General features: G+C 33.9%; 1 protein-coding gene across 1 annotated transcript; it reads right to left on the bottom strand.

Annotated features, from left to right (window-relative positions):
• Positions 1-2,088: 2,088 nt before the first annotated feature.
• On the bottom strand, positions 2,089-2,643 carry LOC149176257 (ethylene-responsive transcription factor ERF015-like). Its single transcript, XM_089421411.1, has one exon. It carries the CDS (start codon positions 2,641-2,643, stop codon positions 2,089-2,091), a length of 555 nt encoding a protein of 184 aa, XP_089277537.1.
• Between the last annotated feature and the right edge of the window lie 23,590 nt (positions 2,644-26,233).

Genomic DNA, 26,233 nt, shown 5'->3' with positions numbered 1-26,233 from the left:
AAATCTTTTGGGTTTCTTCATTTTATTTAAATTCGACCCAAGGGTCCCCAACTTCTCTCAGTACTGTATATTTTGTTTAGATTCGACCTACGTGTCTCTGGCTTCTTTGAATATTGTATATTTTGTTTAAATTCTACCTTAGGGTCTCTGGCTTTTCTGTTGTATCTATTGTTTACATTTGACCTAAGAGTCTCTGGCTTCTCTGAATATTGTATATTTTGTTTTAAATTGACCTAAGTGTCTGTGCTAATATTTGACCATATATATGTAGCGTTATTCCTAGCTTGGGAAAATACTACCAACTTTTCATTAGTGCATCTATAGGAATATTGAAGGAATCTCACAGTGGTTCCACAGAGTCTTCTAGAATTTTAAGCTGAAAATTATATATTTTTCTCCCACTGTATTGGTGGTAATTTGTCTCTGAGTCTTTTAACTTGTTCACATGATATGATAAACTGAGATTTAGTATTACCGAGTTTACAATAGACTGAGATTTAAGTATTTGTAGTCGTAGTTGTGTAGTCGCATAGTTGTGGGTTCTTTCTTTTCCCTGTACTATTCCTACGACAAAGATTAATTCATAAATCGGTTATTGATTACCCAATTTCAGGTTTTTCTTGATTTGTTTCTAGGCTGAGTGTTTTCCAAACTTCTTTAATGGGTTTTCTGGAATTGGGTATGTCGAGACCATATTGCCTACCCCTTTTGTTGATAAGATAAAAGAGTTACACTATTTTAAGTTTATATACAGTGCTTTTTTTCATAAGTTTTCTTGTTATCAAAGTTGCTAGTATAACTCTTGAAATTTGTAATGTTACTAGCTGTAACTTGTTCTTTTGCATGCTTTAATAGTTGTGATTCATTTACAAAGTTCTAAGCTTTATTCAATTATAGCATAATTATTCTTTACTATTTAATAATAGTTGAACTCTTCACCTATTCCCAACTATAGTAATCACACACAGAAATACTGGAAATCTGTAGATAATAATGCCTAAATTCTAGATTAAAAGAAAAACATGTCCAATCTAACTTTAATAACGTAATACTTTGATAAAAGATATTTAGGGTTTCCAGTTTATACTTATATGTCTAGCTGAGTTGAATACAAATATTTTAACCTTATCTTTTAACCTTACCTTATTATTAATATTTTTGTATTTTTTCAATGTAGATAGTATTATAGGACATCGCTTCTATACTAGGCGAGGAACAATTAATTACACATCATGTAATATTATTGGGTTATGTTTTCTTGGAAATGTGGTATTGATAAGCTATGGTATTGGCCCTTGGTATTAAAACACAACCTATTTACATACTAAAATTCATGATAAATTGGGAATGATACTTAATAGTTAAGAAACTTGTTACATGTATTTTTTTAAAGGTATATATGTTTGACATATATTATTTCTTTTTATCGTTAATAATAATAATTATTTTTGTTGTTTTAAATAAAGTTATAATTTAGTTAATTCTTATTATTTTTATTAATTTTATCACATGTATGTTGAAGTAAGGGTTTTTTTTATGTGTAGTATGGATTAATGCCTATAGAAATTTTTATCTATTTATTGTTTTTAATTGATCAATTAAATTAAAAAATCAAAGAAAAATATAACTATTTTTTAGACAAATCTTGTTCTTTGGTATGTGACTACTGAGAATAACTAAATTATAACTTTATTTTAAATTATTATTATTATTATTAATTATAAAGGAATCAATATATGAGTTAAACATATATAGATTTAAACAAAAATAAATAATAAAATTTTTTAACCATGGAGATTCACCCACTTTTCCATGATTTTTAACTTTTAAATAAACTTTTTTACAATATCATATAGAACAAAAAAACATCCAATGAGGATTTTTTAACCATAAATATTGACCCACTTTACCATGAATTCTGACTTCTAAATTTGTTTTTATACAATATAGTAGGCCAATACCCATGTTAATAATAGCACATGCTCAAAAAACCATAACTCATGAATATATCAGTCACTTATCTAAACTCTTTAAAAATGCTACAAGACGAGATAGATGTAGCATCCTGGTCTCCTCCCCTGCCAAGTCCTAGTGAAGTCCAAGGCGGAGGGAGGTGTCGTCAATGGACGGGAAATTCTGACAATTGGGGCATCCACTGCTGTCGACCTGAGAAACCCAGAAACCACTCTCCAAAGAAATCTGCTCCCTCTTGCTACACGATTCTGTTTCGGAAATCTTAGATGATTGGGACAGGGAGGCGAGGGAGACGCCATTATTGTTATTGTGTGTATAGGGCGAAGTGGAAGGGAGTTCGTCCCGGGCATATTTAGTGGCGGCGAGCTGAATCTGGTGGTGTGAAAGAGAAAACGCCGACGGGATGGAAGGTATAGAGCCAGGAAAGTTGAATTGGGTGTTGGGGCCTCTCAAGCAATACGTTGCAGCATCATATGTGCGGGCGGCTTGCTCCGCCGTTTTGTAAGAGCCGAGCCATATCTTCGCTCTGGATTTGGGCACCTGTATTTCGGATCCCCAACTACCCCACTTTCGAATGCGGATTCCCTTAAATGGGGGGTGTTTTTGTCTGCAATATTCACCTGTTAGAGCATTTGGATGGTGTTCTGGTTCTTCTAGGGCTTTCTCCATATTTGGTGGGGTGCTAACTAAATCTAAAGCTAGTGCCTGATTGATGGTGACAGAGCGTAGGAGATGCGCGGCCGAAGTAGTGTGATTGTGTGGGATCCGAAGGGGTATATACTTGTCTCAGTACGTGTCAAAAGCGGGTATGATATGGTTGTGGTTAGTTTCCGGGAAATATTTTATACTGCCCAGGCGAAATTAGACAGTAATAAATTTAAAATAAACGTGGACCTCATTTTAAATATTAAATATTTTAAAGGAATTGCGTCAGAATATTATTTGTATGTTGCGGCTCTAAAAAAGTGTATTATTTGCATGAGAGAACATATTATATTACATTATATATATTAAATTATAATATAGTTTTATATAACTCAACACACCACACCACAGTAGGATGTAATTTGAACATTTTACATATATATTAAATTATATTATAGTTCTATATAACTCAACACGCCACACCACACTAGGATGTAATTTGAACATTAAATTGTATGCCGGTGTTGGGAGGCGTACTACGTTGAGAGACGTGTGAAATTAGATAGTCATAAATTTAAAATAAACGTGGACCTCATTTTTAAATATTAAGTATTTTAAAGGAATTGCGTCAGAATATTATTTGTATTTTGCAGATCTGAAAGTGTGTATTATTTGGATGAAATATCTATATATATATATATATATATATATATACTATACTTTTATATAACTCAACACAACACACCACACTCACACCACAATAAGATGTAATTTGAGCATATTATAATTATATCTATATATATATATATATATATATATATATATATATATATATATATATATATTATATATATATATCTATTATAGTTTTATATAGCTCAACACACCACACCACACTGGGATAACAGTAAATTGTTAGGTGATTTGTTTGTGAAATACAATTTTTTTTCCTTTTCTATTGGTTAATATTTTTGTTAAAATGATTATAATAAGTATTAAAATTTCAAAAAGAGTGAATTTCGACAAATGATCTACATTTGAAATTTTGATCTTCTTCAAAGTAGATTGAGTAAAAAAATAAGCTATATTATATAATAGTTGTGAAATAAAATATATTTGATTATATTTAGAGATTGAGAGACTTTTCGGCGTAAATCACATGATATTTCATTTTTCGACCCATTTCGAACCAACCAGTGTGGTTCATCATCAGGACAAGTTGAAGTAGCTTTGCATGTTAAATAATCAGAGCAGAACATCCAATAGCTATAATTCTTGACCAAGTGACGACGATATTGACTAATGGCTAAATTTGACCGGTAAACGGTTAGTTGGATTGGACTAGGGGCATAACTTGAAATTTGCTAAAAAAGAAAACAAGAACAAGCTATAACCTCGGGGTGGGGGGGAAAGAAGGGAAGAAAACGACTAAGAAGAGAGGGCTGGGACCTTGCTCGACCTTTTTTCAATCTCAAGGGCTTCCCTAAATTTCCAATGATGGAATTGCGAAACTCTAGCAATAACACTAGCCTCCTCGATACAAACATGATGATTGATTTTCTCCGCATGCTCTGCCAAAGCGGAAGACTTGGTTCTCCTATGCTTAAGGTCAGTTGCGTGTTCACTAATCCTTTGATTAATGAGTGACCAGTCTCACCAATATAGGGGGTCCCACAGGAACAAGGAATAATATATACCCCTTTCATGTCCATAGGGTCAATAGGATCCTTCACAGATCTGAGGGACTTAGAGATGTATTTTACAGTTTTATATAAGGGAAATGTATAATTCTGTTTAATCTCGAATCATATATTACACTCTAATATATAGATGTGTGAAAATATTTCATTCTCACTTTCAAGTATTATTTAAATATTTTGGTGTCTATGGTAAGTAGCATAATTTTGTAATTCTTTTATTTTCTAAATCACTAAAATAAAAAAATTTAATGTAGATATTAATTAATATATTTTAGTATTAACTATATATAAAGAAGAAGTAATTGAAATAAAAAAAATGTATATTTTTTTGCATGAGTACATGAGGGAGATGTTGTAACATCATTTAACTAAATACTGAACAAACATATATATATATATATATATATATATATATATATATATATATATATATATATATATATATATATATATATATATATATACAAACTATGCTTTAAACCAATTCTTAAGAATATGTCACGGAGGCAGATGAGGATTTCTGTGGCATATTTGTTGATTAAATATTGTATTAATTGCCGCATAGTCGGCTTAACCCTCTATGCCATACTTTAATGTGTCACATGCCCTCCCTCGAGGCATTAGGCTCGTCACCCAACTTTGGATTAAAGACCCACTGTACGCTCAACCATGTAGCTTCCTTCTGGGATGCTCCACCGCAAGCGTGCATCCATCAGTTAAATCTGACTACGACAATTGGTATGGTTTTCAGCAGTCAATTTGGTTGGGGCGATCCGACGGTGAGGAGGGTTTACAACTTTTCCAACTACCCAACTCACCGTCTCCGACCGAAGAGGAGGTCATTTTCTACATGGAGGTGAAGGTAGCAGCTACTTTACAACGTCTTTGGCTCCTGATTTCTCATTTGGTTCTGCAACTTGTTTTCCATGAGTCATGGAGCTGTTTGTCCATCCTTCGTGGGGAGGTAACCTGAACTCTTATGCTCAATCATTCCAGCTCTCCATTACTAGCTATGTTTGATGTCTGCTTTAAATTCTTTTCCAAACACAGGTTTAACAAATAGCTCTTGTTGGCAAATATTGGCATGAGGTTCCTTAGGCTCAGCGAAGGGTGGTGGTTTCCAACACCAAATTCGAGAAGGTAAGCCTCTGTCTGTCAACATCTATATTACATTTTCCCTATTCATGCTATTCCTAACCAAGTGAATGGTTCTGTGCAATTTAGACAGATGGCCCACAAATGGAGCTCTCTGAACTCAGGTAAGGTTGACATTTTCCCATTATTATTCTTTACTATTAAATAAAAGACATGCATTCTCCCAACAAGTTTTGAGAATGATTGTAAATGAACTTGCAGGTAAACTGTTGTTGCTATCACAGTATTTTCGTGATTATGTTTGCGTCTCTGGAGATCAGGCGAACTTATATTCTCCATGACTATTAATAGGTTGGAAAATATCTCCATAGGTTCCCTAAGTTTGAATGTTTCATTTTGGTTGCATGAGAAATATTTTCTTTGGCGGAAGGCTTTAACCTGAATTTATCGCATTCTTATTTTAATTAAAAGACTATGTGAATGGTTAAAATGCCGCTCTCATAAAATCTCAGAATTGAATTGTAGATAGATTTTTGGGCTTCTTGGCTCATAAGTTTGTTGTTATTTTTGCAAGTTTGCACGTAATTTGAATTTTCCTTAATAATTACATCTCGACAAACTGAGAACTCGAGGGCCTTTCAACCTTTCTTTCAGTTTGTACACGTTGAGAGTTGGTTTATGTAGTCTATTAAGGTTATGTTTAGGTATATGTGTTTTCTTTAATCATATATGTTTAGGTATTACAGGCTTTCTGAAGGATTATTTAATATACATGGGATGCAACTATGATATAGTGTTTCTTGAATACCAATTTATCTTTCGATTTCCACTTTGATGTATCCATTTAAATAGTATTTAAGGAATTGTCTCCTTCTTTCTTCGTTTAATCAGCTTTATTATTATAGTTAACTGAGGTAATGAATATTTAAGGAATTGTCTCCTTCTTGCTTCGTTTAATAGTCTTCCTTATTATAGTTAAATGAAGTAATGATTCCCACCCTTTATCGAGAGAGGAATTTTTCCTTAGGGTTTTATTGTCCTCTCTATTACTATTTATAAATTATATTTGCTTCTTCAGAATGAATTATTTCACCAGCTTCTAACTAAGTGAGGTGATTATATCCTATGGAGATAAAATGCTTCATGCATGGTTTCATTATTGGTTGGTTATTATGCATTAATGTATATCCTCTGTTTGTTAAGAAGATGGTTCAAGCATGATTTCGTTATTTGCTAGCTGTTATGCATCACTACATATGCATTGTTGATTAAAGAAAATGTTGCAAGCATGGTTTCCTTATCTGCTAAATGTTATGCATTACTATACAATCACTGTTTGTTCCTGTTGATGAATATTTACATGATTTTGTTATTGTAAGAAAATAAATTTCGTTAATCTAATATTATCCTTTCCCAAATGAAATCTTTGATACTTATGTGATTTAAAATTGTTAGTATATAAGTCCAAATTCATTTGGAAAGTCTCTCCTCCCAGCCATGATCGTAGCAATCACGTCCAGGGTCTCCCCCGAGCACTTTCTCTCTTTCACAGCTAGATTATATCCAGCTACAGTCGAGTACCTTGGGCCTCAGGATATCACTGTACAGCCTCAAGTCATGTACTCTTTTGACTGTATTTGAGTGACTTCCCATTGGTTTTCCTCCCAGCTCTAGGATAGCCTTTTTCCATTCTTTTCCCCTTTATATTTCCCTTTCAAGAGCAGGGGTGTAACTGTTTCTTTTAACTATTGAAAATAATTTCTTTTCTATTAACATGTCTGAAATCCTAATTACTCATAAATTAGGTAACCAATTGTAATATGGCCTTCCAGCCTCAGTCATTATCATAACGTAAGAGAAATTAATGTGGCAAGACATAAAAATGAACTTAATAACCAGAGTAATTCTTTCATGTAGCCTGGGGTGTTATATCCCCCCTCATATGAGGAACATCATCCTTGGTGTTCTGCTAATTTAAGAAAATAACGCCAGATAAGCTTCCCACATAAATCCCTCCTCTTCCCACGTGGCCTCATCTAGGCAAAAGTGTTTCCACTTCACTCTAACCTGTGTGATGGCTCTCTTCCGTAAGGTGGTTTCTCTCTGATCGAGAATACGAAGAGATTCTGCCAGAAACTCTCCTTCCGGTTCAACCTGCACATACACAATCCACACTGATAATTTCCTCAAAACAGTTTATCCAAAAAAATATATACTCCCTTAACTCATTACCTAAATATTTTCCTAGCTTATTATATGTTGTGGGTTGTACAGATATTTTTTGAACAATGAAACATGAAAAACATTGTGGACCTGAATGTGGTTTGGTAACGAAAGATTATATGCTACTAGTCTAATCCATTCTAAGACTTGAAAAGGTCCATAGTACTAAGCTGCTAACTTAGCACAACCCCTCCACTGTAAGGAACTTTTTCAGGGCTTTACTCTTAGATATACATGATATCCCGGTTGAAATTCTCTATATGTCCTCTTTTTATCTGAATACATTTTCTACCTATCCTGGGCATCCCTTAGATTCAGTCGAACCTTCTTAACAGTTTCCTCCATTTTTTCTAGCATGTCAAGGCCTAAGGCTAGCTTATTAACTAGATTATTCAATTCAATAGGCACTTTGCACTTTCTTCCATACAACACCTCAAAGGGGCTCATACCCAGTGATTCATGATGTCCATTATTGTACACAAATTTCACTAGGTGGAGGTAGTCCTCCCACTTATGTGGTTGTTGCATCATAAACATGCGTAGCATGTCCTCCAGCACTTGATTTTACCCGTTCGGTTTCTCCATCCATTTGAGGATGGTAAGTCGTACTAAATTGGATTTGGGTACCCAATCCTAAAAAGAGGGTTTTCCAGAATGCGGATGTAAATTTCACATCCCTATCTGAAATTACCACCTTGGGTATTCCATGCAGATGAAAAAGTTCCTTCATAAATATGTCTACGATTTCCACAATTTTTTAAGTGGATTTCATAGGTATAAAGTGCGCAATTTTGCTCAATTTGTCTACTACCACCATAATTGATTCGTGTTTCTTCCTTGTGCGGGTAAACTGATGATGAAGTCTAATGATATGGTCTCCCATTTCGATTCTAAAATGGGTAGTGGTTGCAACAAACTAGCGGGATGCTAATGTTCTTCCTTCACCAACTAACACTCCAAACATTTGGACAAGTACTCAATAACATCCTTCCTTAACCTGGGCCAAAACTACCCTTTCCTGATGGCTGTTAGTAGTTTCTAGTAACCTAGGTGGCCCGCACATGGTTTCTGGAGAAACTCATCCATTATTAATTGTTTAACAGAGTTTTGGTTAGGAACATAAATTATGTTTTTGAAGGTAAGGATGTTGTCGAGATTTATTTCGAAATCTGATTTCTCCCCTTTCAACAGAGCTTCCTTTGTCTACTACCAAAGAAAAGTGTACTCTAGATCTTTGATAGATGCCTCCTTTATGATTTCTGGAATGTTTGAGTGTGCTTGGCTAATTTGGACCTCATAAATACAATGTAATTTCCTACTCAATGCATCAGCCACTTGATTTTCCTTCCCCTTAAGATGTTTCATTTCAAAATTGAACTCACTTAAAAATGTTGTCCATCTGCTCTGTCGAGCATTTAAGCTAGACTAGTTGAAGAAATTGGTAAGGCTCTATGATACATTAATAGCAGAAATTTCTTCCCCAACAGGTAGTGTCACCACATTTTAAGTGCATGCACTATCGCTGCTAATTCGAGGCCATAAGAATAATATTGTTGTTCATACTCCTTCAATTTTCATGATTTGTAAGCAATAACTTTTCCTTCTTGTGTCAGCACTCCACCAACACCTTTTTTACTCACATATGTGCAAACCACAAAAGACTTTTCTAGATATGCTACCTTTAACATGGGTTCAGTGGTAGGTAGGTGTTTTAATCTTTCAAAGCTTTACTGACATTCGACTGCCCATTGGAAGGTGAATCCCTTTTTCTATAAAGAGGTCATTCGAGGAGAGATTTTTGAAAATCCCTCAATGAACCGATGGTAGTACCCGTCCAAACCCAGGAAGGATCTGATATCAATGAAATTCTTTGGAGCGGTCCATTCTGTAATGGTTTTGATCTTCTTTGGGTCTACCACTATCCCCTCTGTTCATATAGCGTGACCTAAGTATTGGATCTGATCTTTGAAAAAGTCACACTTGCTAAATTTAGCATATAATTGATTCTCCCGCAAAGTTTGCAGCGCTATTCTCAGATGTTCTTTGTGCTCCTCCTGACTCTTAGAGTATATCAAAATGTCGTCAATAAAAATCAGTACAAACTTATCAAGATAGGGTTGGAAAATACCATGCATCAAACTCATAAAGGTAGTTGGGGCATTTGTGAGGCCAAATGGCAACACCACAAACTCGTAATGACAATAACGAGTTCGAAGTGGAGTCTTGTAAATGTCCTCCTTTGTCCTTATTTGGTGGTAGCTAGATATTAAATCAATTTTTTAAAATACTTTGGCTCCTTGCACTTGATCAAATAAATCATCAATAAGTGGAAAGGGATATTTATTTTCGATGGTCAGCTTATTTAACTGACGATAATTGATACATAATCTCAAAGATCCATCTTTCTTCTGTACAAATAGTACGGGGACTCCCCAAGGGGACACAATGGGGAGGATGTACCTTTTTATCTAGAAGCTCCTGAAGCTGCATTTTGAGTTCTATCAACTCAGGTATGCTCATGCGATAAGGGCCACTGGATATAGGGGCTGCATCCGGAATTCGTTCAATGGTGAAGTCAATATCCCACTTGGGTGGTAATCCAGGAATGGATTCAGGAAATACGTTAGCAAATCCCTGAATGACAAGAATGTTTTCCAAGGAGGTAATTTTGTTTTTGGTGTTGATAAATCCCACCTCAACAACATATATTTGACAGCCCTTCCTAATACATCTCCCTAATTGACTAGCAGTAATAGGACACAATTTGGTATTGGTCTTGATTGCTTGAAGTTCCTTCCTTTGTCTTGATTCTATAATAAAATTGATAGTTTTTTTCTTGCAATCAACTAAGGACCAACATTTTTCCAACCAATCCATTTTGATTAAAATGTCGTGTGAACCCAAAGGAAGTATGTTAAGGTTCACGTGAATGGGTTGTCCTGAAATTGTTATGGGACAACGTTCTATTTTTGCAACTACCTTTCTTTTTGTCCCGGTGGCTAGTTGAACTAGCCATGGTTTTGGAAACTTACTGCTTTGCGGTCGACACTTTTCTACCACTTTAGGACTAACATAGCTTAAACTAGCACCGGGATCAAACAAAACCGAGACAAGTTGCTTAGCAATCATATCTTCACATTCGATCATGGTGGGCTGGTACTTTGCTTGATGATCATCGAGGGCAGCCTTAATCCTAGGCATGCTCCTCACCACTTCTCCAACCGTGGATGCTTCTTGCATATTTGCTAGTTGTTTTGTCCTTGCCTTATGCAGACATTTTTTTTAGTAGCGGGGTTCTCCACATCCTGAGAATTGCAGCGGCGGTTTTGACTATTGCTCATTAATAGATTTATTAAGTCTTTCTGACTGACTATTTTTAGAATAAGAAGCTTTGGGTTGATTCCTTGCAGGAAATTTACTAAGAGGTTTTTGCTGTATATTTCTGCTATTAGAAAATTTTGGGTGTCTTCCTGGAATCAAGCTTCTTCCCTTCTTGTTCGACCCTCCTTTAGGTCCTTCATTTTTCTGTTTCAAATTTTGATAGCAGATATGAGCTTTCCGCACTACATCATCCATTGTTTTGGGGCAGTCGAACTCTAGTTTATCCTTCATAAAATTTAGTAGGCTACTAATGGAACATCAAATCTTGGCGTTTTTCTCTTGCATAAAAGGCAAATAGCGTAGTAAGGAAGTGAATTGTAACACATATTCATCCATGGTTAAGGTTCCCAATCTTAACTCATGGAATTCCTTTGCTTTTTCGTCATAATAATGTTCCGTTAGATACTTGTCTTTGAAATGTTTTTGGAATTCATTCCATGTAACCTGTTCCTCGTCAATTTTCCTTACTGTTTTAATTTCTTCCCACCAAAGGGTAGCCTTACCTCTTAACTGATAAACTGCCAATCGAGCTTTTATTTTATCAGTGTACTCATAAGTATGAAAATATTTGCTCATATCAATTAACCAAGCTTCAGCTGCCTCTTTAGATTCCCTTTCAAAGAGTGACGGTTTAATATTTTTGAATTCTCCTTGTAATTCAGATTTCTATCTTTTTGTCTTGCGCTGGTTAGAAACATTGTCCAAGCATCCTTCTTCATCTTCACCATGCTTTTCAGCTGACTCAGCATTTTCCGCTCCATGCTGAGCTGTTGCGGACTTCTCCCTGTCCTCGGCATTGGGGTCTGGATGTCATTGGTTCTATTGATTGGATAGACTTCTGAAAATTTTCTCCTATTCCAGACGTAGTCATTCATTGTCCGTTCTTAAATTTGTCATCTCAGTACGCATCTGCTGAACGGTTTCGAGTAAAAATGCATTAGCTTGATGGGATTCCTTACCCAACTATATCCAAATATCAGGGTTAGCATTCACATAAGCTGTTTCTAGCAGATTGAGTGGTATCAGGATCCTCTGCATTCTGCCCCTTCCTGTGTTGAGGTGATCTCTGTGTTCACATACACATTTACTTAGTTAAATTAAATAAATCACATTCATTGCACACACACACACACACATTTATATTTCCCCAAAGAGTCTCAGTGTATGAACTGGAGCTTTGATACCATTTGTAACATCATTCAACTAAATACTGAACGTATATATAAAAAAAACTTTTATATTTACAAACTATGATGTCTAGTCAATTTAACGTCTTAAATTGCTCTACATAAATTATCAATCCGGGTATCGTAAACTGATGAAGTGTGGTGCCCCATATGTGCTTAGTTAACCTTTTTCTTACTTCGCTATTTTATAGATTTTATTTTGTTTTGGGGTTTTGTTTTTGTTGGTTTCCTAAAGTGTCTAATGCAAATGGAAATCCTATTCTAAGGTCTTACGAATACTTTTAAAGGTCAAGTATGGGTAGAGATTTTAAGACAAGGTTTATGTCCCTAATGGTAACTTCCAAAACTTAGCACTTCAAAAGATCTCAAAACATGCTATTGATCAAATTAGTACTTGAACAAAAGTGTAAATATGCAGCTACTTAAATCAAACAAAAGATGAAGTATTGATCATGAAATCACTATCTCTACTGCTTGTCTAAATACGGAAATAAAAGTTAAGCTATTGCACTCAAACAAATCAAAAACTGCAAACTAATAAAAGTAAAATCAAATCACATCATTCATAGTTCGATTCCTCGCCAGGTAGTCTAAGCTATGGCTTTTGGAGATAATCGTCAATGATATGAGCAAGTTGATATCTAATTGCAGGAGAGTAAAACTAAAATCAAATCACATCATTCATAGTTCGCTTCTTCGCCAAGTAGTCTAAGCTATGGCTTTCAGAGATAATTGTCAATGATATGATCAAGTTGATATCTATATGCAGAAAAGTAAAAGTAAAACTAAAATCAAATCACATCATTCATAGTTCGATTCCTCACCAGGTAGTCTAAGCTATGGCTTTCGGAGATAATCGTCAATGATATGAGCAAGTTGATATCTAATTGTAGAAAAGTAAAACTAAAATCAAATCACATCATTCATAGTTCGATTCCTCACCAGGTATTCTAGGTTATGGCTTTCGGAGATAATCGTCAATGATATGAGCAAGTTGATATCTAATTTCAGAAAAGTAAAACTAAAATCAAATCACATCAATCATAGTTCGATTCCTCGCCAGGTAGTTTAAGCTATGGCTTTCGGAGATAATCGTCAATGATATGAGGAAGTTGATATCTAAACTAACTGACAAAGCAAATGAATAAAACTAAAATCAAAGCATAACTGAAATTGAAAAGATAAAAAAAAAATAAAGTCAGCAGAGAGGCAAATCTCATGTCACTACTTGATGCAAAAACATGTAAAGAAAAACTAATCTACCATAAACCGGTTGAACACACTTACATGAATTAAAATTGCATGAATGGAAAATCTAATCTATCAAAATTGAAAGCAATCAAATGACATAATGAAATCAAAGAAAAATTACAAAATGAAATCTATTGTACCTTATATTCTAATATACTCCATGACATCTGCTTCACATCTCCTTCCATGTTGAGAACATCAAAGCTTTATTCAAATTCTTCAAAATTACAAAGTACAACAAAACTCTCCAAAGCTTTCAAAAGCCATCAAGGAAGAACTACAAACTCCAAGCTAAGCTAAGATTCCCAAGCTAATCTCTAAACTCAAAGCTAACAAATGAAGGAGAAATATCTCCTATTTATACAAAAAGATGAAAAGCCATCTCATTAATGACAGTCCATGAATCTCTCCCTCTACCTCTAGAGTCCTAATCAAAATAGGAACTGATAAGACACATGTCTTCTTAGAGTTTCAATACAATTAGGAGATGTGACACATATCCTCATGATCCCATGATTATTTCTGCTCAAATTCGAATTTGGCCTTAGAGTGCTACATAAAGATCTTCTAGAAGTCTCCTTTTGACCTACATATGTCAACAATCTCAACCCACTTGTTAGGTATAAGCATATGCATATTATTTTCTAATTTTTAACCACAAATTCACTTAAAAAGGCTAATAGTTAATAAAGTTTGGAAAAACATAAATGTGGCCCAATAACTAATGAAAGTGGGATGAATGTAGTGACATAGTAGTGAAATGGAGGTGAAATGGAGGCGATATAATGGACATAATAGTGAAAGTGTAATGGAAATGAATGACATTTTCAAGACCCAACATACCCCCTAACTAAAGTTATTGCATGTCCTCATGCAATATATATTACATTAACTCTTTTGATCCTTGAGCTTTGGCTTAACTTTGCATGATATCGTTTGATAACTTCATATTTCTGCAAAGTGTTTTATTTGAATTGCAACATGGTTGGTTCTTGTGTTACAACCAATTTTTATTTTTTTTGGTCGCATTCTATTTTGATCTTTGAACTTTTCATAATGATATTTTGATTATTTTTGCAAAGTATATCTTTATTGGATTGCATGATGGTTGGTTCTTATGTAACAACCATGATTTTGTTTGTATCCAATTTATCCTTTAAGCACTTTTTTGAAAAGCCATTGTATGCTCATAATAACAATGTAATAGTTAATATATGTTGGAAGTATGTGGGCTCCTGAGTATGATATGGACATGGCAAGATATGAAGATGAATGTATCCCCCCCCAACTGATGGTATTGACAATTTTATGAAATGAGAAAGAGAAATGTTTTTCCAACAATTATCATTCTAGCTTTCTATGGAATTCTATGGTCAAAAGTTAGAAAATGATGTAACTTAACTTACCCTTTGGAATGGATGAGTTGTATGTGTGGTGGCTGCAAAATTCTGATCATATTCTTCTTCAAGTGGCTAAACAAGAGGAGTCGTGGATAAAGAGATAAGATGACTTTTTATTACTTTTACTAGAACTTGCTGAATCTGCTCCAAAATGCTAAAAATAGTAGTCTTCATGTCTTCAAAACTCATTGGCACAATTCCTACTATGTGAAAAGACGTTCTGATGTCAAACATAGTACGAAATTGTTGACTTAGTGGCCATTAATGGATGCCGCTAGTCAACAAGAGAACTCTCACCATTGATGACAATGAGAGTCAAAATGCCCAAACACATCTTGCTAGGTACGAATGATTTTACCGATGTCGAGTCACCTAGAAGATCTGACAAACAAGAGACATTAATGTATTCCCATTATTTGTCAGCATGAGAACTTGCCATTAAGGCATGCAAGCCTCAAGGTGTTTTTACAAAGAAATTAGATTCAAAGGACTATGGACTCAATAATCTGCATTGAAGCAGGGCTTATTTGTGGAATGAAAATGGAAGATGGCAATGGAGAGCATAAATGGCAATGGGCAATAAGCATGTGAATGAGCCTCTTTCTTTTATTTGTGGGTTATGAATGGAGAAAAAGAGATGGAAATTGTATGTGAATGTAAATGGAAAATATGGAGTGAAATGAGGTGAATGGTTTATTATGAAATATGGATGCGATGGAGACAATAGTATCTGAATTTTTTTTTCAAGTGTTTCGATCTAATTTTGCATCAGCATATTTCCTCTTTGTTACTGATCATCCTCTTATGAAACAAATTGGTCTCTTAGAGAGACACCATTCTCTTGTAGTCATTTGTCCTTCCTCTTAGAACCTGCAAAAAAAATTAATACTTCTTCTGCAATGGAATGTAAGATTATCAAAGGAGAGAGATGGCCAATCTCTCTAGTTATGATATTTACACAAAAAACTAAGAATTTGTATTAATGAAACAGGTTCTTAAAAGAAAAATCAAAAGAATTTATACCTGCTTTGGAATTGGTGCCCCAAGTTGAATGTTGCTTCTTTTCAGAAATTTATTTCATTATTTGCCATTTCAAACTCTAATGATAGATTTCTCATTATGTATATCTTGTTGAGATCTTTCCAACGATACTTGAATCATCAAAATCTGATTTTGTATGAGAAAGTTAGGCTGATTTGAACAATGAGGTTTTTAAGCTGTGGAATTGGAGAACAGCTGCAGAATTGGACTTTAGCTGCGACATGTTGATGGTTTCTGTAGCTAAAAATATTGAATAAAAAGTTAGCCATTCATCTTTCATCATCAGTCCAAAATTAATCAATACCTTCAGAAAAGTTAGCAAATAACTTATTCATTTCATTGATTGAAAATTATTAATCTTTTTCCTTGACATGCGGTGACTTAGTGATAACACGCAACTTGACGTCCCTTTGACCGGGGTCTTTTTCATCGAATTGGATCAAATAAATATGACACCATCCATGTACTGACATTTTCCCAGGTACCCATGTGGCTCATTTTGTCTCTCGACACTTGTAACCTATAGAAGTAATAAAATGGCTACGGAATTGCTAGTTAACTGCGAAATCAGGTTGCTTTCCGCAGCTAAAAGACAGGCAACGATGAGTTTTCTGATTTAAGTTATTTTCTTCATTGTTTGCATGTAGGAACTCTGTGAATGGTAGTGGCATATGGAGCAAAACAGTTTCAACGATGGAAATGGAATATCAGGGTACCAACTCTTGTGCTGCTCATTTTTTATTTTTTATTTTTAGATATACCCGAAGTGTCACTTTCCTACTGCCATCTGAATCATAAACCTTGAAGATGAATTCAATCTTTTGGTTACTTAGCAATTAGGCACGGGAACAATTTTAGAGCACTTCGACTATAAAAAAGATGCTTATGCAAGAGTGCAAGGATGCAAGAGCTAGTATGCAGGAATGATAGATTATTTTCAAGATCAAACAAAAACCAATGATTTCAAGAATACAATTATAATGCACCAGACTTTGATATGATTCAGATCAGCCCACAATTAGCATGCAAACAGTCCCAAAATCTCACTTGAAAAACAAGATAATACTTATTGAGCCTTTAAGTGTATAATTTAGGATTATCATAACTTATTTTCAGGACCAAAATTCGAAGATTACCCTGTTCTAACAGTTATATCAAACTTCTGAAATACACAAGACTGCTAAGGAAAATGAGCAACAAAGCTTCAAACTATAGTTTTATAAACAACTGAAGGCACATCATGATAAAACCTCCACTCCTTCCAGTGTCTAAATCATAAAACAACCCATTTCCTTTTGCTATCATGCTTCTATTTTTTATTTTCTATGCCCTGTCCATTGTAAAATATGGACGATCATCTGAATTGGCCAATTTTTTCTACCTCATTCACATTTGAACCAGCGAGAAATTGAAAGTACCATCTAAATCAGACGGGGCTAGGGAAACAAGGCGGTTCCAAGTATATCTGGTTGAGTCCGTCGGATCTATAAGAGGATCTCTTCATCTCCATGTTGCCCATTACCGTAATCACCAATTGAAAACAGAGTGATGTTGAATGAATAATCCAAACAATATGGATGTAAAAGAATCGTATTCAACTTGGTCAAGTTATAAAATTTAACTGTTAAACAGATGGAGTGGAGAAGTTCGGTTGAAAATCATAGATCAGTTTGGAAGAGGCGTACTCAACTGGTTCACGTAATGGAATTAATTCACTAAACAGGGTCGTCTTCAATTGGGATTACAGGTGTTAATGAGTTATAGACGAATGGAAATAAAAGGCGGGAGAAGTGGTGGAGTAAATGCCAGCACATAATCAAATTAGAATTCCCCTTTCTGAATTAAATCACAGCCTGTTCATTTAATTGAAATTCCATTTTTTTCCACGCGGCAAGCAAAAATGCGCTCCAAAGAACCGAGGATATCTCCCAAAACGCCATGAATTTATAAAAATCATTTTTGGGTTATCTAATTGACCCTACTGGCGAAAAAACCCATGTTTTAGTTTTCCCAAATTCACCTCCGTTTGGAAAAATCGTGCATCAAAGTTTGACATTTTTCTCTGTTTTACATTTTTTTGAGTTAATGTTTTTATTGTTCTGCATTTTATGAATTTGTTGCATTCGGCCTTTTGGGTTTCATTTCCCGTGTAATGGCTCTTGAGGCTAGCTATTCAGCTATGCATTCTAAATCCATGTTTTAAGATCTCCATATAATCAAATCCTTGTAGCTTCATGCTAAACAACGTGTTTGATTTGCAGTGCAGTTTTAATCACATTCCCCCTTGTAAATAACCCAACAAGTTTCTCATTATTTTCCACTATAAGCAATCTGGATTGGCCTAGTTTACTTAATGTTGTGTGCCTTTTAAGCTTGTATCAACCAAAGATAGAGGAGGGTTGCGTGCTTTGTAATGAACCTCTACTCAACTGATATCATCACAATATACTCCTATATTATGATCCTGATATTGTATGGCTTGCATCTCATTGGAAAGTTATTGATTTCCTCATAAATATTGGTAGACATCTCCATATAGTTATGGTCTCGGTTGGGATGTTCCAGCAAGACAGAGGAATAGAAGAAATGATTGATATGAGAAATAGCAGTTGTAACAATGTTGATGATACTTCAACAATGGATGGAATATGGATGAGTGTTGAAGATTCTTACTAACATTGACCTGCTACTGTTGATTACAAGAGTCAGGGAAACAACTAGAGGAGGCTATTGTAGGTTTTTTTTTTTTTGCAGGTTTGTTTTAAGGCCAAAGCTTGAACAAGAATGCAGATTTCTATTGCGGCCACAGTGAAAACTAGGATTGAAGATAGCCATAGATTGGTTTTCTTTTTTTTTCTCTGAAATCGTGAAATTTTATAAGAAGGATTAATGATTTTCAATTTCAGGTAGCAAAGACTTCAAGGAAAATATGTTAAAAACAGGACTTTGACTGAGGTCTTAAGCTGATTTTTTATCAATCTGAGCTGGGTGACTAGGATAGGATCCATGTCAAGACAATTCCAAAGATGCCCATGTGGTCAGTTTCTTCATTAGATGCTTGTAACCTACTAAACCTTGAATTCAGCTGCGGAATTTACAACTAGCTGTGAAATCAGGTTACATATCCATAGCTAAGTTGCAATTAAAATAGGATACAGTGTTTTGAGGACCACTACAAACCATAACCAGTCAATCTTGGACAGTTGAACCTATAAAAGCAATTGGGTTTCATTATTATTTATTTATTTATTTTTACTTTTTTAATCAATTGAAATGATGAAGTTTATTTTGTCTCCCTTTTTTTTCTCTTTTTTTCAAGTTATTTTTATTTATTTATTTTTAATATAACAATTCTTTTTCTGATCCTTCAGATCACACAAAGTGCAGGAGGAGAGCATACTCAAGAATTATTAATTTTTTTTTACATTAAAATCCTTTTTCTGATCCTCCAGATCACACAAAGTGCAGGAGGAGAGCATACTCAAGAATTATTGTTTTTTTTTTAGATGTAAGAAACAAGGTCTCTTAATTACACTTCCCCGGCAACGGCGCCAAAATGTCTAGTCAATTTAACGTCTTAAATTTCTCTACATAAATCATCAATCCGAGTATCGTAAACTGATGAAGAATGATCCACCATATGTGCTTAGTTGACCTTTTTTTTACTTCGTTGTTTTATAGATTTTATTTTGTTTTGGGGTTTTGTTTTTGTTGGTTTCCTAAGGTGTCTAATGCAAATGGAAATCATATTCTAAAGTCTTAAGAATACTTTTAAAGGTCAAGTATGGGTAGAGATTTTAAGACAAAGTTTATGTCCCTAATGGTAACTTCCAAAACTTAGCACTTCAAAAGATCTCAAAACATGCTATTGATCAAATCAGTACTTGAACAAAAGTGTAAATATGAAGCTACTTAAATCAAAGAAAAGATGAAATATTGATCATGAAATCACTATCTCTGCTACTTGTCTAAATACAGAAATAAAAGTTAAGCTATTGCACACAAACAAATCAAAAACTGCAAACTAATAAAAGTAAAATTAAATCACATCATTCATAGTTCAATTCCTCGCCAGGTAGTCTAAGCTATGGCTTTCGGAGATAATCGTCAATGATGTGAGCAAGTTGATATCTAATTGCAGAAAAGTAAAACTAAAATCAAATCACATCATTCATAGTTCGATTCCTCGCCAGGTAGTCTAAGCTATGGCTTTCGGAGATAATTGTCAATGATATGAGCAAGTTGATATCTAATTGCAGAAAAGTAGAAGTAAAACTAAAATCAAATCACATCATTCATAGTTCGATTGCTCGCCAGGTAGTCTAAGCTATGGCTTTCGGAGATAATCGTCAATGATATGAGCAAGTTGATATCTAATTGTAGAAAAATAAAACTAAAATCAAATCACATCATTCATAGTTCGATTCCTCGCCAGGTAGTCTAAGCTATGGCTTTCGGAGATAATTGTCAATGATATGAGCAAGTTGATATCTAATTGCAGAAAAGTAAAACTAAAATCAAATCACATCATTCATAGTTCGATTCCTCACCAGGTAGTCTAAGATATGGCTTTCGGAGATAATCATCAATGATATGAGGAATCTGATATCTAAACTAACTGACAAAGCAAATGAATAAAACTAAAAGCAAAGCATAACTGAAATTGAAAAGCTAAGAAAAAACAAAGCCAGCAGAGAGGCAAATCTCATGTCACTATTTGATGCAAAAACATGTAAAAAAAAAACTAATTTACAATCAACCGGTTGCACACTTACATGAATTAAAATTGCATGAATGGAAAATCTAATCTATCAAACTTGAAAGAAATCAAATGACATAATGAAATCAAAGCAAAATTACAAAATAAAATCTACTCTACCTTAAATTCTAATATGCTCCATGACATCTACTTCACATCTCTTTCCATGTTGAGAACATAAAAGCTTTATTCAAAATCTTCAAAATTACAAAGTACAACAAAGCTCTCCAAAGCTTTCAAAAGCCATCAAGGAAGAACTACAAACTCCAAGCTAATCTAAGACCCCCAAGCTAAGCTCTAAACTCTAAGCTAACAAATAAAGGAGAAATATCTCCTATTTATACAAAAAGATGAGAAGCCATCTCATTAATGAGAGTCCATGAATCTCTCTCTCTACCTCTAGAGTCCTAATCAAAATAGGAACTGATAAGACACATGTCTTCTTAGAATTTCAATACAATTAGGAGATGTGACACATATCTTCATGATCCCATGATCCTTTCCACTCAAATTCGAATTTGGCCTTAGAGTGCCACATAAGGGTCTTCTAGAAGTCTCCTTTTGGCCTACACATGTCAACAATCTCAACGCATTTGTTAGATATAAGCATATGCACATTATTTTCTAATTTTTAACCACAAATTCACTTAAAAAGGCTAAGAATTAATAAATTTTGGAAAAACATAAATGTGGCCCAATGATAATGAAAGTGGGATGAAAGTAGTGACATAGTAGTGAAATGGAGGTGAAATGGAGGTGATATAATGGACATAATAGTGAATGTGTAATGGAAATGAATGACATTTTCAAGGCCCAACATATGCTTTAAACCAATTCTTAATAATATGCCACGGAGGCATATGAGGATTTCTATGGCATATTTGGTGATTAAATATTGTATTAATTTTCCCATAGTCAGCTTATCTGTCTCTTTCATAATTTAATGGATCATGTGGCCTCCCTCGAGGCATTAGGCCCATCACCTAACTTTGGATTAAAGACCCTCTATACCCTTAGCCATGTGGCTTACTTCTGGGATGTTCCAGTACAAGTCTCCATCCATCAGTGAAATCTAGTTGCGACAACTGGTATGGTTTTCATCCATTGATTTGGTTGGGGCGATCCGATGAGGAGGAGGGTTTAGGGATTTTCCAACTACCCAACTCACCATCTCCAGCCAAAGAGGAGGTCATTTGCTACTTGAAGGTGAAGGTATCAGTCTCCCTACAACTTCCTCGGCTCCCGGTTTCACAGTTGGTTCTGCAACTCCTTGTCCATGATTCATGGCACTATATGTCCATCCTTCACGGGGAGGTAACCAAAACCGTTACCCTCAATCATTCCAGCTCTCGATTACTAGCTATGTTTGATGCCCACTTTAAATTATTTTCGAAACACGGGTTTAACAAATAGCTCTCTTTAGACAAGTTTGGCACGAGGTTCCTCAGGCTCAGCGAAGGGTGGTGGTTTCCAACACCGGATTCGAGAAGGTAAGCTTATGTCTGTCGACATCTCTATTACACTTTTCCCTATTCATGTTATTCCTAACCAAGTGAATGGTTCTGAGAAAGGTAGATGGACGACCCACCAATAGAGTAATTCTTTCATGTAGCGTGGGGTGTTACAAATGTTGGGACATAATGTTACATTAAAAATGTGTGCATGCGTGTGGTCTAATATATAAAATATTTTAATTTTCACCTTTATTTTACATGAGAGTTTATATAATGAGATAAATTAATTGAAATTAAAAGAAAATTACTTTTTAGTATGAGGGATATATGTAATTCCTTAATTGAGATGAGATCTAATAAAATAAACATAAGCTTACAAAAACTAAATTAAAAAAAAAGTGAACCATGGTTTTAACTGTCAATGGTATTGACCCATGGTATTCATGTGGAATATAACATATTTAAGGAAGAAGTTAAACTAGCCTATATCCATCTTAGTTTGAGGTTATATTTAGATAGATAATTAGTTATAGAAAACAATGGTGTTGAATCCATGTAGCTTATAAAGGTAAAAAAAATTTGTGGATATGTTTGTGCTGGGCATTTCTGTGGATATGATTGAAGGTGGGGAAATATTAGGAAAAATATAATTACTGCAAGGGGTGAGGGGGAATATTGAGTAAAATGTGGCTAGGTTATGACCGGAAATATTAGATAAAATATAATACTACATTTTAATTATTATTTCCCCCCATCCCTAGTCACTAATTATTTGGCGGGGTGGTAATCAATATTGGGTAAGATATAATATTTTAATATTATAGTTTATCCAAAATTCCCCCCTACTTGATCCACTTTTCTTTATATTTGAGGTTCATAAGTAAACTTAACTCCTATGTAAACATTTGATTCAAGTGTATAGTAGAGATGTTGTAATATTTAACATTTTGACATGATAAAAATAAAATAAAAATAAAATTAATAAAATGAAAAATATGAAATTATTAATTATATTTATAATGATAATTATGATTAATTATAAATAATAATTAAACTATTTTAGATGCATCTTAACTCCGGGATCAAATTTCTTAAGATGTAAAGCTATTTTAAAATAAAAGGTCCCCAAAATTTCTTAAGATGTAAAGTTCTTTTAAAGTGAAAGGTCCCATGTTCTCATCCTCTGAGCTTAATATATTCCAGCATACTGAATATCCACCTTTACAACTAAAATATTTCCCCCAACTTAATATATAAATTAAACATATATTAAAAAAATATCTTTTATTTATATAAAAAATAATAAAAATAAAAATAAATATTTTAATATTAATTAGAGAAAAAAAAGCCACACCGTTGAAATAAAGGTTTCTTATTATTAAAACATTTTGAATAATTATGTGTAATTTTTTCCACATACAATTTAAAGTTCATTAAATAAGAATCATGTAAATTCTATCTTAATTAAGAATATATCACGTTTGAAATCTATCTTAATTAGGAATATATCACGTTTAAGATAAAATTGGCTATATAAGAACCATATTAGACCTATTTTAACTATATCTATATAGAAAAAGATTTAAGTTTTTATGGGGGAAAATTTTTTTAAATTGAGAAAACATCTTTCTTACACGATTTAGTTCCTATTACATAATAGATAAAAAGTCAATATGTATTTTGAGGATTTATCATGTTTTCAATTTTTCTTTACTATTGCGAAGACAAACAAGACCGCATAGCTAGCATTCCCTACACTTAATTTAATAAGTATTTTAATGTCATGATGTGTTGTATGTACTCCAAACAATAATAAAATTGTAAAATGAGTTATATGAATATTTGTTTAACCTTTTTTTCTTTTAATATAATTAAACATTTTTTTGGTAGATAAAGATTATATCTATATATCTATATATATATATATATATATATATTGACATGGAAGAGAATAATAATAAGTTAATATTTATTTATTTAATATTGAAAGATGGATTTTTTAATATATAATGTTCATATTATAGTACACATGTCATGTCATTAGAGTATAGATTGATATAATGAGAGTTGTACAAATTGTACACATGTTATTTTTACATATTTTTTTAAATTTATATTTTTTATTTATATTTTTTTAAATTTAAAAATAAAACCGATAAAAATTGTCTATTCAATACTTTACAACAATGAAAAGATGGAATTTTTGAATTTAATTACAAACCATTTGTGTTTATGGTACATAGTAATTAATATATAATGTTATTTTTCAAATTATTTATATTTATTGTACATAGTAATTAGTGATATAGTACATAGTAATTATGATGATGATGATGATGGTTAATGTCCACTGAGACCAAACTTTGGTCTATCAGATCTAAATAAATGAATTATTTAGTTTGATTTAATATTTTATTCCTATGCTCAAAAAGCTTGGAAAGAAGCCTCCCGAGCTCATTGTAATTTTGATATCGTAAAAGGCTAGGAAGGTCAGTATTGCAACAAATATTTTGAAACTGAGATCTAATGTGGTTGTATGTGGGGCACTCTAAGAGGAAGTGATTTTCATCCTCGATGTCTGTATTCTCACAAATATGGCAAAACATTTCCATCCATGGTGTTTTAAGAACTGCCCAATGAGTCGTTTCACTATGGAGCTCATGAGAGTTCGTTCTAATCTTGGCTATATTAATTTTCTTCTTTGAGCTAGTTAAAACAAAGAGATACTTTTGATCTTCTAGTGTGGGGTTGATGACCTCCTTATAATATCTTAATTTTCCTTTAGTTGCTAAATCTTTCTCACACCACATTTTTCTTTGAACTTAGAATTAACAATATTTTTAATGTTATTAATGTTTTGCAATGCAAAATTCTTATCGACGTCCCAATGGTTTAACAAGGCCCTGGTGTCTTTATACCAACCTCATTTGAGCTTTAGGTGGTTTTGGCTAGAATTTAAAGCTAGCTTAGGAAGTCTATGGTCTCCTATTTTATTGAGCTTGTGCTTGTACAACAGAAGCCTAGTCATAACTAGGCTCTCGATAGGGGAAAGACCCACTTCTATAAGGAGAATAAGATAGGGTTTGTTTCCTTTAATTTTGAGGTTATACGTTATCAAAACGCTTCTGGATTTGCTCAATCTTTCTCCAGGATTCACTAGAGATGCTACAACCCCAAACCTCACATCCATATAAGATAACTGGAGTGACTAAAGTTTCAAAGACAAACTTATTTCTGTGCCACATTACGAGGTTTGCCGTTTTACAATTATTTTCAAGACCAAAATAAGTTGTTCATCCCCCATTAATCATTTTCTCAATGCTATAGTTCTAGTTGAGCTTGTGATGAATATCAATTCCTAGGTACTTGTAGGAAGACACTTCCTCGAAGTTACTATTGTCATATATAAAATTAGCGTAAGTGTCCTTCTTGGATTTGATAATCATAACTCTTGTTTTGTTAGTGTTAACAATCATACCCATGGTAGAGCAGAAATCCTTAAGAAGTCTAAGTTGCTTATTAAGATCAGATGGGCACCTTGCGAGAAGAACAATATTGTCAGCATAGAGAATAAGGATGATGACTATCCCAGCTAAGATCGTGCCAACACATCTTGCTTCCTCTAAACAACCTTCTAGCTTGTCGATGTAAATGCCAAATTGGGTAGGGGAGAGGGGGCAACCTTGTTTAACTCCAATATTACACTTAATATCTTTCGACCACCCCTCATTGCTCTTTAACTTGGCAATTACATTCTCGTAAAACCTTATAGTGGCATCCCTTAACTCAAAAGGAACCTTTAGCTCTTCTAATCTGTTCCAAAGGTTGTTTCTAGGAACCGTATCGAAATCCTTTCTAAAGTCCATAAAGCAACAAAATAGATTGGATTTATCGCAACATTACTCCACAATGATCCTAAGTGTAATGAGGTGGTCTGTTGTTGAGTGCTACTTTCTAAAACCCGCTTGGCCTTTAGCCTGCTTACCTTCACTTTCAAGCCATATGCTCAACTTCGTTTCCAAAATAATACCATATAACCTGCCTAGGAGAGGGTTGATCATAATTGTCTGATAATTAGAGGGTTATTTGTATCCACACTTTTAAAAATAGGAATAATGAGGCT

Source organism: Pinus tabuliformis, chromosome 4_1 (genome assembly GCF_031772625.1).
Source record: "Pinus tabuliformis cultivar Carrire ecotype Pingquan chromosome 4_1, CPIR1, whole genome shotgun sequence".
Classification (NCBI taxonomy): Eukaryota; Viridiplantae; Streptophyta; class Pinopsida; order Pinales; family Pinaceae; genus Pinus; species Pinus tabuliformis.
Note: the sequence above shows the minus strand (reverse complement) of the source record. Positions and strands in the feature narration are given on the sequence as shown.

Excerpts from the sequence above, each read along its gene's own strand:
- LOC149176257 (XM_089421411.1), bottom strand. The coding sequence starts at position 2,643 with ATGGAGAAAGCCCTAGAAGAACCAGAACACCATCCAAATGCTCTAACA.